The 12,807-nt window shown below is 35.4% G+C and overlaps 2 protein-coding genes across 2 annotated transcripts; both read right to left on the reverse strand.

The window, feature by feature from the left end:
• Positions 1-4,105: 4,105 nt before the first annotated feature.
• On the reverse strand, positions 4,106-5,333 carry LOC107827677 (histidine-containing phosphotransfer protein 1-like). The gene is made up of 5 exons (XM_075221235.1): positions 5,309-5,333; positions 4,959-5,023; positions 4,708-4,838; positions 4,494-4,562; positions 4,106-4,181 (listed from the first exon to the last, which is right to left on the reverse strand). Exons 1-5 carry the CDS (start codon positions 5,331-5,333, stop codon positions 4,106-4,108), a joined length of 366 nt encoding a protein of 121 aa, XP_075077336.1.
• A 1,527-nt stretch (positions 5,334-6,860) lies between these two features.
• LOC142164385 (putative E3 ubiquitin-protein ligase ARI8) lies at positions 6,861-8,889 on the reverse strand. Its single transcript, XM_075222361.1, has one exon. The coding sequence runs from the start codon at positions 8,663-8,665 to the stop codon at positions 7,139-7,141; it is 1,527 nt and encodes a 508-aa protein (XP_075078462.1). The 5' UTR covers positions 8,666-8,889; the 3' UTR covers positions 6,861-7,138.
• Between the last annotated feature and the right edge of the window lie 3,918 nt (positions 8,890-12,807).

Below are 12,807 nucleotides of genomic sequence, written 5' to 3' on the forward strand. Positions count from 1 at the left end.
AACATCAACATGACTGGTGGAGCTGTTAACTTTGCAGGTATGACTGCTTGTACCACCTCTGTTGGGCCCAGTAAATAGTCTCGTGAAAGTTTCAAAGAAAATGTTGATTCCTGGATTCTTGACTCAGGAGCCACTAACCATATGACTTATAACAAAGCCTCATTGAGTAATATCAAAACTCTAGTTTATCCCTTTTTGGTCTCTTTACCAAATGGATATAAAGTAAAGGTGACAATAATTGGAGATGTCATTCTCAGTCCTCAATTCACTCTAAAAAGAGTCCTATATGTGCCCAGTTTCAGATTCAATCTAATCTCTGTACACTTATTGACAGTCCAACTTGATTGCATCATCATATTCACTAAATTTTTATGTCTTCTTCTACAGGACCTTTCACTGAGGAGGTCTCTGGAGATTGGTAAAGCCAAAGGCAGTCTGTATTTTCACTATTCAAGTTCAGGAAAGAACAATTTTTCTGATGTCACTAAAGTTTCCACCACATCACTCACGCATAGTTCTGCACCTAGTGCATCCATCTAAGGTAGTCACAATATCAATAATGTACACTGTCAAGACCACTCTTGTGATTCTGCACCTAGTGCATCCATTTCTTCTCATGTTTGTGATAATAAAAGTGTACAAGTTCTTTTGAATGCCAATAAAAATTCTTCTAACAAAATAGACTCAATGTGCAATGTATGAACCTCTAATGAAAGTCTTGTGGGTCTCTTGTGGCATAACAGGCTGGGTCATGTACCTTTTATCAAGATGAAGGGTATCAACCCTATACCAATAACCTTTGCAAACAAATAACCTTTTCTATGTTCTATTTGCCCTATGGCCAGACAAAATAGCTCTCCTTTCCGAGAAAGAACTACTTCCACAACCAAGATATTTGGACTCTTACATGTGGATATGTGGGGTCTTTATCATGTACCAACTCATGACAATCACAAATACTCCATTACCCTAGATGATGATTATAGTAGATGTACTTGGACACATCTTCTAACTAGCAAAAGAAATGCCCTCCATGTTATAAAGGCTTTCTTTGCAATGGTCCAAAACCATTTTAATACCTCAATAAAGACCATCAGAACTGATAATGGTTTAGGGTTTGTGAACACTGAAACAGCTATGTTCTTCCAAACCAAAGGGATCATATACCAGAAAACTTGTCCATACACTCCACAACAGAATGGTATAGTCGAAAGAAAATACAAGTACCTTCTTGAAACTGCAAGAGCACTATTATATCAATCCAAACTGCCTATAAGGTATTGGGGAGAGTGCATTCTAACTTCTACCTACATGATCAATAGATTGCCATCTTCATCCCTTAGAGGGAAATGCCCATTTGAGATTCTATATAAAACGAAACCAAATTACTCACATCTTAGGAGTTTTGGATGTTTATGCTTTCCAACAAATCTGAAACCTCACAAAGATAAGTTTGAACCAAGGTCAACACCCCATGTATTTGTAGGATACACTTTTGGATCAAAAGGATACAAGGTTCTCAGCTTAACCACAAGGAAAATACATGTTTCAAGAGATGTGACTTTTCATGAAACAATTTTCCCTTTTGCATTGCCAGGAAAGCACACTGATTTAGTATCTAAATGTGAGCATCTATCTCTTCCTTTTCCTCATATAGGACCTAGCATGAGTTATTTTGACACTGTCAGTCCTACTGGTAACAGTAATAGTGATAATCCACATCAACAATCAATGTCACCTGAACTTTCATTTGGCAATGACACCAATGCCAATATTTATGAACTTGTTTCACCATCTCAACCAGACTACCAAAACTCTTCCAGCTCAAATAGAACCTCCAACACATCATCTGAACCTTGTTTTCACTCCCAGAACCAGCAACAATCCCTTCTGAATGATTCACCAAGCTCTGCACATTCTGAGCAGACTACAACCTTAACTCATAATAGACCTCACAGAACAGTCAAACCGCCTAGTTATTTGAAGGATTACATTTGCAATGTACCCACTCTTAACACTAATGCTGGGGAGCAGGTTACAGATAATGATCACAGTTCACCCTCCTTCTCTTTTCACACACATGTTCCCCATTTACAGCCTATATCCCTTAATGCTCTAAGTGGTAATAGTCAGCATTTAATTGAAAACCTTTCTACTGATTGTGAACCTGAGTCATATGAGGAGGCAGCAGCTATACCTGCTTGGCAACAGGCCATGAACCAAGAATTTGATGCACTCTACTCTAATCATACTTGAGATCTTGTCTCACTACCTGCAGGAAAGAAAGCAATAGGTTGTAAGTGGGTATACAAAATCAAGCATAAGGCAGATGAGAGTGTTGAAAGATTTAAAGCTAGGCTAGTTGTTAAGGGCTACACTCAGCAGGCAGGGATAGATTATACTGAGACCTTTTCACCAGTGGTGAAGATGACTGCTGTGAGAGCATTGGTCAGCATTGCAGTAAAAAAGGACTGGAAAATCTTTCAGCTTGATGTAAACAATGCTTTCCTACATGGAGACCTAAATGAAGAAGTATACATGCAAGTACCACCGGGGCTATCAGTAGGAAAATAGATTTTGGGGTGCAAGCTGAACAAATCTTTATATGGATTGAAGCAGGCAAGTAGGCAGTGGTATGCCAAGTTAACTGAGGCCCTATGTTCTAAAGGATATGTGCACTCCATGCTAGATTATTCTTTGTTTTACAAAAGGGAACGACGCTTAGTTATTTTTGTAGCAGTTTATGTAGATGATGTTCTCCTGACAGGGACAAATTTGGAAAAAATTAAGGCATTGAAGACCTTCCTACATGAGACTTTTAAGATAAAGGATCTGGGGAGATTACACTACTTCCTAGGATTGGAGGTACTATACAAGCATGATGGAGTAATAATCACATAAAGAAACTTTACAAGCGACCTGATAAAGGAGTTTGAATGCTCACATTGCACTTCAATGTCCTCTCCACTTGATCCTTCAACAAAGTTAAAGGCATCTGAGGGCAACTTACTCACAGATCCCACTCAATACAGGAAACTAGTGGGGAAACTAAACTTCCTCACTAACACACGACTTGATATTGCTTATAGTGTTCAACATCTCTGTCAACACATGCAGAGTCCTCGAGATTCTCATCTAAAAGATGCTATGCATGTGCTCAGATACTTGAAAGGTGATCTTGGTCTGGGGATCTTCCTATCAAATAGTGCAGATTATAGATTGAGAGCTTTTTGCGATTCAGATTGGGCAGCTTGCCCTGAGACTAGGAAGTCACTTAGTGATTACATTGTATTGCTTGGTGACAGTCCAATTAGTTAGAAATCGAAGAAACAATCCACTGTATCCTTAAGCTCTGCAGAGGCAGAATACAGGTCTGCGAGAAAGGTCGTTGCAGAACTTGTTTGGCTATCCAAACTTCTGGAGGAGCTAACCATGCCTCTAACTCTTCCTATTCCAATCTACTGTGATAACCAAGCTGCTTTGCACATTGCGAGAAATCCAGTGTTTCATGAACGAACAAAGCACATAGAGTCGACTGCTATTTTGTTAGGGATAAGCTCATTGAAGGGATGATTTCTCTGCATTATATCCACACAGATGACCAACTAGCAGACATACTTACTAAATCTTTGACGGGCATCAAGCATTCTTCACTGCTTCACAAGTTGGCAGTGAGTACCTCCCTTCCAACTTGAGGGGGGTGTTAAGATTAGAGTTGCATTGTAATTATTTAACTAGTAGCCATATTTGTTAGGATTGGCTATGGCTATTATTGCAATTAGTTAGTCAGGATGTTAGCTAGTGGTAGATGACATAAGTACAAATATAGTGTCTTGTATATAGGCGCACTAGTTCATATTTCTAACTAATAAGAAATATTTTTCCAGTTTGAGATTCTCTCGAAGCTTCCTCGTCTTCTCTGAGCTCCATGGCTTTCAGTCATGGCAGTTGAGCTTCAGCTCAAACATTTCTCCAATAGCCCTCAGTTTTGACAGAGTTATAACGTTATATATATCAATCGTTAAGGAGAGCCCCTAAATATCTCAAACTATGGGTTTATGAAGAATAATTCACAAATAAAAATGAGAGTAAGCAAAGATGCTTCTTACTTCTTTTTGTTTCTTTGCTCGCAAGTGCGAACGAGAAGCAGACATGCAGATTTCACATGCACAGCACCAATCCTGTACCATCAACACAAATTGTAGCAATTAATAATCTTACGAGGGTCAAAATATATAATTTCCTGTGTGAGTTCAGGCATTGAGTTTTTTTAAAATAAAATTTTAATATGTTAAACTACGTACATGACAAGTATCATAAGTTATCCTAGTTAATAATTCATGGGATTTAAAAAGAGCTTAAAAATCGTCATCAAAGAAAGAAAAAATTATTCGATTTCTCAAATAATTATAGCACCTTCAAATAAAACCATAAGTTTTACTTGAGAGGATAAAGCAAAATAGCAAATTTTCAGAAAATTATAAACAGCTCACCTTGTACTTTTCTCTATGATTTGGTCGCATAACGCAACCAGATGAGAAAAATCAACATCAGGAATCTCACTGCAAATCATTTGATAAATTAATGTGAAGAAATTAGTTGCATGAGATAAAAAATAAAAAATCGAATTTATCGTAGAGTTACTAATTTTGGTGTCTTTGATAAAAGTATAGATGTATGACTTTCTTCTAGATAAGAGAGTACTACATGTCATTTTTCATTCGCGATACAATAGCTTCGATTTCAGCACAATAATCCTCTAACGTTTGCACTACAAATTGAGGATTTTGTGCCCTCTTAGATATCATTAGGTGTTCAAACTGATCATTCACCAAACCCTGCATAAAAACAATTAAGGATAATTTTAAGTCAAACTACACATAAAAATAATCAAAAGAAGACAAAAAAAATGAGTTCAAACAATATAGAGATAGATAAGTAATTAGATTATATTCTACCTTTTTCAACATTTGGTTAAGAAGTCCTAGTTGGATTTCCTTCAAAATTCTCAATGCCATAGCAGCTGCAAAAGGAGATTAAAGAAAACAACTGCATCATGAACTAACGGAAAAACATCTACTTTTTGTTACACTAGAAAGTGAAATTTACCGAAAAAATAATTAAAATTTAAAAGGACTTTGTTGGCTATAGGTCATAAATCACAAATATTTTGGCTAATTTTGGAATTGTTGACGCAAAAGAAAAAGCAACCCCGATTTATTGAAAGGAAACAAACACATACAAAAGCAAAACCAAAGTTAAATAAATGAATAATTTTTGAAAGATTTGCAAGGTGCATGATAGGTACATGACAATCTTACAATTTTCGTCATCATTAACAAGTAATTAACTCATATAGCTAAATTTGAACTTGTTTGGAATTGATCCCTAGACGACTAGAGAGGAGAGAGACAGGAAAGTTAGATCGGACTGACCGGTTGGAATGATTACCAAAGTTTCCGACAGTTAGACTGTTTGAGAGTCTTGCAAGACTTTAAAGAGTTAACAACAAGAGAAAAGGAAAATGATTGAGAGATTTGATTGTGTACGACCATTCGAGATTCATGTTAGTATACTCGATATCGCATAGATCAATTGCAAGGAGATCTAGATTGAATAAAAAAGATCGATTCATGCTTGATACGATAGAGATCATACGTAGTAATTGTTGTACCATCAATATACAACTCGTAATAATAAACTAGTAATTATAACCGAGAAGGCTAACCATTTCTCAACAGGAAAAAAATTTGTACAAGATTATATATCAAACAAAGTAGTGCATCAAAAGGTCTTCAACAATAAGGTTAACTAAAACTAACCAACTTTTTATGTTACAAGTGTTACTGAACTACATGCGATCGATGTTATAGATGAAATCATGAACAGAATTTCTAAGTGATATATATAGAAACAATAAAATTTATCAATGCAAATCTTTTTCTTTTTCTCTATTTACCAGGAGATGTAACAAGTTAACATCAAAATAGACTCTTACCTATGATCAATACTTTTCTGAAAAAAGGCTCAATTCATCAATGAAGTCTTCTTTCTGAGGGAGGTGTTTATATAAGTCCAAAAATGATAAGTCCTCATTTATTACAATTTCAGTTACGAAATGAGAAATAGTTGAAATAAGATTTGAAAATGGGACACGTTTTTTTTCCATGTAGGTTAAAGATTCTTTTGATTTTGCATTAAGTGATGAGTTTAGTTTAAAGTTTGTTTTGAGTTTAAGCTAATTACGGTGTAAAATTACCTTTTTATCACTATAAGATCATCCAGTTTAAGCCACCCTTTTTTAAAAAAATCATATCAGCCAGAAAATCAATTTTTTGGCGTCAGAAAAGTGTGAATCCGTGATGTATGTTTAATCCACACACCATACGTTGCGCTTTTACTACGGGAACAAAACCCCCAGGCCTTTCATGCATCCTAAATTGCTGGTTGTATCTCTACATGGATAGATGGCAATAAATTATTATTAGTATCTCAACACGGATAGATGTCAATTACCCTCTTTTCGAGTCGAGAAGGAAAATAAAGCTTGTTGGTGTTTGAACCATCTTGAACTCTCAGCTTTATTATAACAATTTTTTTATCTTTTTGGTTAGATGAGATATGCACCGCAACTCTCAAATTAGTAAATTTAGAGAGGAAGAAAAAAATACGCTGCTGATTTCCAGTATATCTTACCATTCAAACTACTATTAAACCATACTTGATACAAGAAATAATGAGCTTTATATTAGAAAAAATACAAGCTGGACCAAAAACTTGAGATATGAAAGTTCAAAAAACCCAAGCTTTAGACTACTGAATCAAATACATTTGAAATTTAATGAAAATAAATTCTGCACAAAAAAAAATGGAGACAAACCAAGCTTTAGACTATGTCAGCTCGGTGCACAAAGCAACTCGCGTTAACGTAGGGTCTGGGAAAGGGCCGCACCTCAAGGGGGTGTGATGTAGGCAGCATACCCTTAAGCAAGCATCAGTGGCTGATTCCGCGGCTCGAACCCGTGACTACTAATCCATAAATTTTCACCCAACTTGTTAAGCTAAACAAAGAAAACAAAATACCTCTTCTAAGTTGAGTATCTAATATTCTCATACTCAATCTTTCCATTAAATTTGCTTACTCTACCAAACACAATTTAGAAATATTAATATCAGAACTGCTACTCACATCTTTGAGACTATTCTCTAAGGCAATAACCAAGTTGTCAAAGTAATCTCCAGTGACCTTAGTCAGCCAAATAAGTTTGGAACGAAAACGTTTGAAATTTTCGCAAAACCCTTGCTCTGTATAATCCAATTTCTCGGTAGATCCAAGATGATCCAATAATTCTTTCTCTGCACAATAATGAAGTCGCTCTAGACCTGCCTCTGCTTCCCCTTGCAAGAACTCGAAAAATTGCATTTTCGTCTTCTCTTTTTCCGGCAAATAAAATCCATAAGCATAAGACCATTTCAAAACTCTTCTACATTCAACAATTTGTTTCCAAGCTAATACAATAAATTCCAATCTATCCTCATATAAATAGTCCAATTCACTTAGTTTCTTCACTCCTTCATCTCTCATCTTATTTAAATCTTGTAATGCCTTTTGTTTTGATTTCTCATTAGACATCCATCTCTCATAGTAATGTGTGTACCTTCGTACATTTTTCTTGGCTTCCTTTATCTCTTTGTTTTCCACATAACGATTACAATTACCATAACAAGTAACCCACTCTTCTAAACAAAGCCAACAAAATTGGTACAAACACCTACAAGTCATATGCATACATCCCATATTTTTCTCAATAGCATTCTTACATTTAGGACACTTTTTAGTGAAAGCCAAAATCCAATTCGTATTTTCAGCTTCCTCAAGATTTCTAATTCTCCACTTAGCTATAGTATCACAATCAATCGGACGATGATTCTCATCCAAGCAATTCCAACAGAAAACATTAGAGCAATCACAAATCACATCGTAATTTTCACTCAAAATGTCAAATATTTTTACTGCATTTTTACATCCAGGGGCAGGACACCACTCGATTCTCCTATTTTCTTCAACATAAGATCTTATCAAATAATCATAATACTTCAATCTATCTTTTTCCGATGCTAATATAACAGTCACACTTTGACCTACCATGATGTTACAAGATGGTTTAGGACAACGTAAGACTAGACATTTAGGACCAATATTAATTGACGTACTAATGTAATATTCCCAACATACCTTACAAAAAGGGTGTTTACAATCACCAAATGCAACCTTTTCAAGAGAATACTCCTCAAAACAGATCCCACAAGTCAACAAACTATTAGAATCCGAAAACGTTCTTTTTCTTAAAGGGTTTTCGGTTTCTTTTTCAGATAACATACCTATAGCTTTGCGAACTTTGGATTGGTTAGCGAACCATTCTTCATTAGCTCTGTATATATTCCATTTATAGTGAAGCACAAGAGCTAATGAAACGTCTCTTGGAACCGAAAGAATCATCGAAGTTCTTGAGATATAATTTTTCATGAGTTGACAAATATCTTTATCTTTCAAGATTCTGTAATTTTTCTTGCTTTGGGAGTCTAAGGGTTCGTCAATGGTGCCGTCATCACTGAAAACTTCCTCCTCCGAATCCATATCATAAATATCATGATCGGAATCCATTAGCAAATTGTGAAAGAGAAACAAGAATTTTAGAGAAATCCTAGGGTTTTGGGAGGATCTTAGAATAAGAAACCTAATGGAATTTGGAGGCTTTTAGGTACGTATGGTTTCAAGCAAAACAAAACAAAAAAAGAGGAGATCAATATGTACTATAAAATTGCCCAACCTAGTAAAGGGGCTTGGGCTCGAAAAAGACATCCTAAACCTATAGGGTTTCAACCCAAAAAAAAAAAAAAAAAACTAGCAAAAGTAGGAAGCTCTTGTTCTTGGGTTAAATTAAAAAATAGTCAGATTTACAAGTGGTAATTGAAAAATAGCCGTAGTTTTAAAAGTAATCTAAATTTAGCCACTTTTTATATAAAGATAAATCTGAATGAAAACATTGTTCAAAATCCGAAAAATATTCCAGCATAATATACTGGAATTCGAATTTTTGACATGTGAACTTCCAGAATAATATACTGGAGTTCCAGTATATTATACTGAAACTCCAGTATATTATGATGGAGTTCCAGTATAAATATACTAGAACTCCATCATAATATGCTGGAAGTTCATACACACGTGCTCCAATCTCCACTATATTATGCTGGAACTTTCCGTGTGCTGGAATTACAGCATAATATGCTGGAAGTTCATACACATGTGCACCAATCTCTAGTATATTATGCTGGAATTTTTCTTGTTGCAGCAAAATAGTGGCTATTTTTCAACGACTTTGCAAACGCTATCTATTTTTCAATTACTAATCCGAAAATTGGCTAGCCCGTGCTATTTAGACCTTGTTCTTCCTTTTTTGAAAAAAATATAATGTTTGGTTTATTATTTTTAATTAAAGTCTAATGAAGTACGTTAGAGGTCTTATGATATATCATATGGAATTGTTGAACAGTACGTGTATACCTCATATTTAATTTGATTTATAATCGTGTCTTATTCAATCTCCCTATATCAACAATGCTCTCCGATCTAATCATTTGTACAAAGCTTCTTGATGTGGTTCAAGAGTGCTCTTTGCTTTTTGTTAGGATCGAAATAATCAGGTGTGCGGAAACTAATCAAATATAGTATCTTATAAATCAGACAATAAAAGAGAAATAAACCAAAAGAAATACAAATATTTAATGTGATTCGGTCAATTGACCTACATCCAGAGGCTGAGATGAGTAATCTACTAATTAAATAAAAGAGAATACAAAATATCGAGAGAACAACTTCACAAAGATGCAAACACAAGTGGCAGGATAACACTTGTCTCACAAATTCTCTCCCTAAACAAGACTCTCAAACCCCCTATAGCTACATTATAGATGCTACTAAATTAGAAGGAAGGATTCTCAAATTATAAAAATCTAAAACCTTTTCTTCCAAGAAAGAAGACTACGCAAATATGAAAAATTTATAATTTCTTTTTAGGAAAAGTAAAAAATTTCCATCGAGAAAAAGAAAAACGAAATATAGTAAGAAAATCAGGACAAACACCTAACATTTTTTGTCAAAGTCTTATTAGTTGTTATTGATTAATTAATGATATTCTTTAGATAGGACGAATATCTTACAAATAGATTGATTGGACCAAAACACCATATATATTTTGCGCACATAATTAGGTTGGACTTAAATGGAATAATATTCATATATCATTAAAATGACAACGATAACAAAAATAGATAAACGATAAGCAACAAACTTATAACTAGAAACGCATTAATTAAAAGACAGGATGACAAAACAATGATAGGAAAATAAAAGTTTTACATCCTCAATCAAGGTACTTAGGATGACCCATCATTCTTCTCTCCATCATCGTTGGCATTACCTTCTCCAAACCCTATTCCACTGCTTTGACTTGCAACATTCTCATCTACTAGTTGTTGATTGACTTGTTTCTTTTTTTCTTCAAGTTTAGCCCTCTTCACAGCAGATAGCTCTAGCAAACAATTGCACAGTGTGGTTTTTAATTAAATGATAAATTACTTTCTTAAATAGATGTAGTTAAAATCTTAAAACTCGATCTTGAAGTTGGAGAAATAATCATATTTCCATAATGAATGTTTTTGGAGTAGTTGACAAGTGCACAAATGATCGACTGATACAACGTAATAAATAAATAAATTTCGGGTGTATATATTAGTTTCAATAAATAAAGAAATTCATATGTTCAATGATACTTTGAGGTTTAAACTTTCTCAAAGTTGATATATACTAGGATTATTCAAGATCATTTCTCTGTAAGCTGGCTGAGCATAAGTTTCCAGCTCGTTTTTGTAGTAGTGAAATCATTCCTTAACCGGCTCAAGGTTTGGGAAAACCTGAAATTAATCCTCTATTGTTTACACTACAAACTGGGATTTTGTGCCCTCTCAGATATCATTAGGTATTCAAATTGATCATTCACCAAACCCTGCATCAAGACAATTAAGGATATAATTTTTTAAAGACAACGTACTACACTTAACAATAATAAAAAGAAAATGAGTTCAAACAAGATAGAGATATATAGTGACATGTTAGATTCTACCTTTTTCAACATTTAGTTAAGAAGTGCTAGTTGGAGTTACGTTCTTTCAAAATTCTCAATGCCATTGCATCTGCAAAAGGATATTAAAAAGAACAACTGCAAAGTGAAAATCACCAATATAATAATTAAATTGACTTGTTTGAGTATAGTTCATAAATCACCAAGTATTATAATATTTTGACTAATTTCAGAAGAAGATCGTTGTTGAGGTAATATAAAAAGTTTCCTTTTTTTTTTGTGAGAACATATAAAGCATTCTACTTTCACGTCGCGAAAGGTGCTGGAGAGGGGGGAGGGGGGATATCGATTCACTGAAAAGGGAGATGAACAAACACAAAAAGAAAACCAAAAATAAGTAAATGGATAATTTTAATATAATTTTGAAGGATTTTCAAGATGCATTATGAGAGGTACTATAACAAATCAGCATGACACGTCGCAGGGTCCTAGGCGCAGCACCAGGGAGAAACATCCACCCAAATATATGGACCATTATGTGGTCCCAGATCCCAAGAGAATAAACCTCTGCCAAGTCGTTATAGAAAAGGACAAAGGACAACCTTGCACCGAATAACATAAATAGGAAAAGAATCAACCAGAAATGCTATGGATGAACTTGCTTATAATTCTTTAGCTTAGAAATTAGATCTGGAACCTCCATTTTCTCAGTTTTTCCTTTCTTTTTGCTCTAGGTACTCCCAGAAGTTGAGGAACAAATCCCTCTTTATGGTCTGGAAATCAGTTTATCATCAATATAATTTCACTTGTTGCATTTGGTGCTTTCATTGACCCTTCCTCTTCAAATGGGTGATGTAGCTCACAATACCCGTTTGAAATCACTGGATGAAGTTGTTAAGCAACTCCAGGCTGATTCTGCTTCACATACCAATGCTCTGGAGTCCATTAACACTGTCCTTCAGGATATTGTTTCTCAGCTGGCATCTATCCGTCCATCGTCGTCGGCACCGCCGCCGCCCACTACTGGCCCTCTTTCTTCTACCCCAAGTCCTTCTTCTACACCTTCACCATATACTTTTACCCAGCTACCAAACTCTGCTCCTACTTTAGCCCAACAACCACAACAAGAGATTTATCCAATGACCCAACAACCATTTATGCCCTTTCGGCGTGATAAACCAGCACCAATCGATTTGCCCAAGTTCGACGGTCTCTACGTTGAGAGTTGGACTTTGCAAGCTACTCAATATTTTGACAGGTATCATGTTGCCGATGAGGACTGCTTGGACCTTTGTTCTTTCCTTCTTGAAGGCGAAGCAAGGGAGCGGTACCATTGGATGTATCGCAATCGTCAGTTGTGCGGGTGGGCTCACTTTCTCAAAGCTGTTGTGTATCGCTTTGGGACCAAGTTACTGGAATCTCCATAGAGCTTGTTGGCTAAATTGCATATGACTTCCTCTGTCCGTGAGTATCTTTCTCAGTTTGAAAAACTTGCAAATCGAACAACGGAGATGTCACCATCGATGCTCAAACATTGTTTTACATCTGGGCTTCACCTAGAAATTAAAGCAGATGCGTTGTTTTTTAGACAGGTGGATCTTAACGAGGCCATTGGACTGGCATTTTTGCAAGAAGAGAAACACTTGGCCCAACCCAAATTGTC

This window comes from Nicotiana tabacum, chromosome 9 (genome assembly GCF_000715075.1).
Source record: "Nicotiana tabacum cultivar K326 chromosome 9, ASM71507v2, whole genome shotgun sequence".
Taxonomy (NCBI): Eukaryota; Viridiplantae; Streptophyta; class Magnoliopsida; order Solanales; family Solanaceae; genus Nicotiana; species Nicotiana tabacum.

What these genes read in the sequence shown, in the direction of transcription:
- LOC107827677 (XM_075221235.1), bottom strand. Translation starts at nt 5,333, where the DNA reads ATGACGAAAATTGTAAGATTGTCAT. An exon ending in GAAAATTGTAAGATTGTCAT is followed by an intron (nt 5,024 to 5,308) that starts GTACCTATCATG and finishes CTCCTTTTGCAG; the next exon opens with CTGCTATGGCATTGAGAATT. An exon ending in TTAACCAAATGTTGAAAAAG is followed by an intron (nt 4,839 to 4,958) that starts GTAGAATATAAT and finishes GTTTTTATGCAG; the next exon opens with GGTTTGGTGAATGATCAGTT.
- LOC142164385 (XM_075222361.1), bottom strand. Translation starts at nt 8,665, where the DNA reads ATGGATTCCGATCATGATATTTATGATATGGATTCGGAGGAGGAAGTT.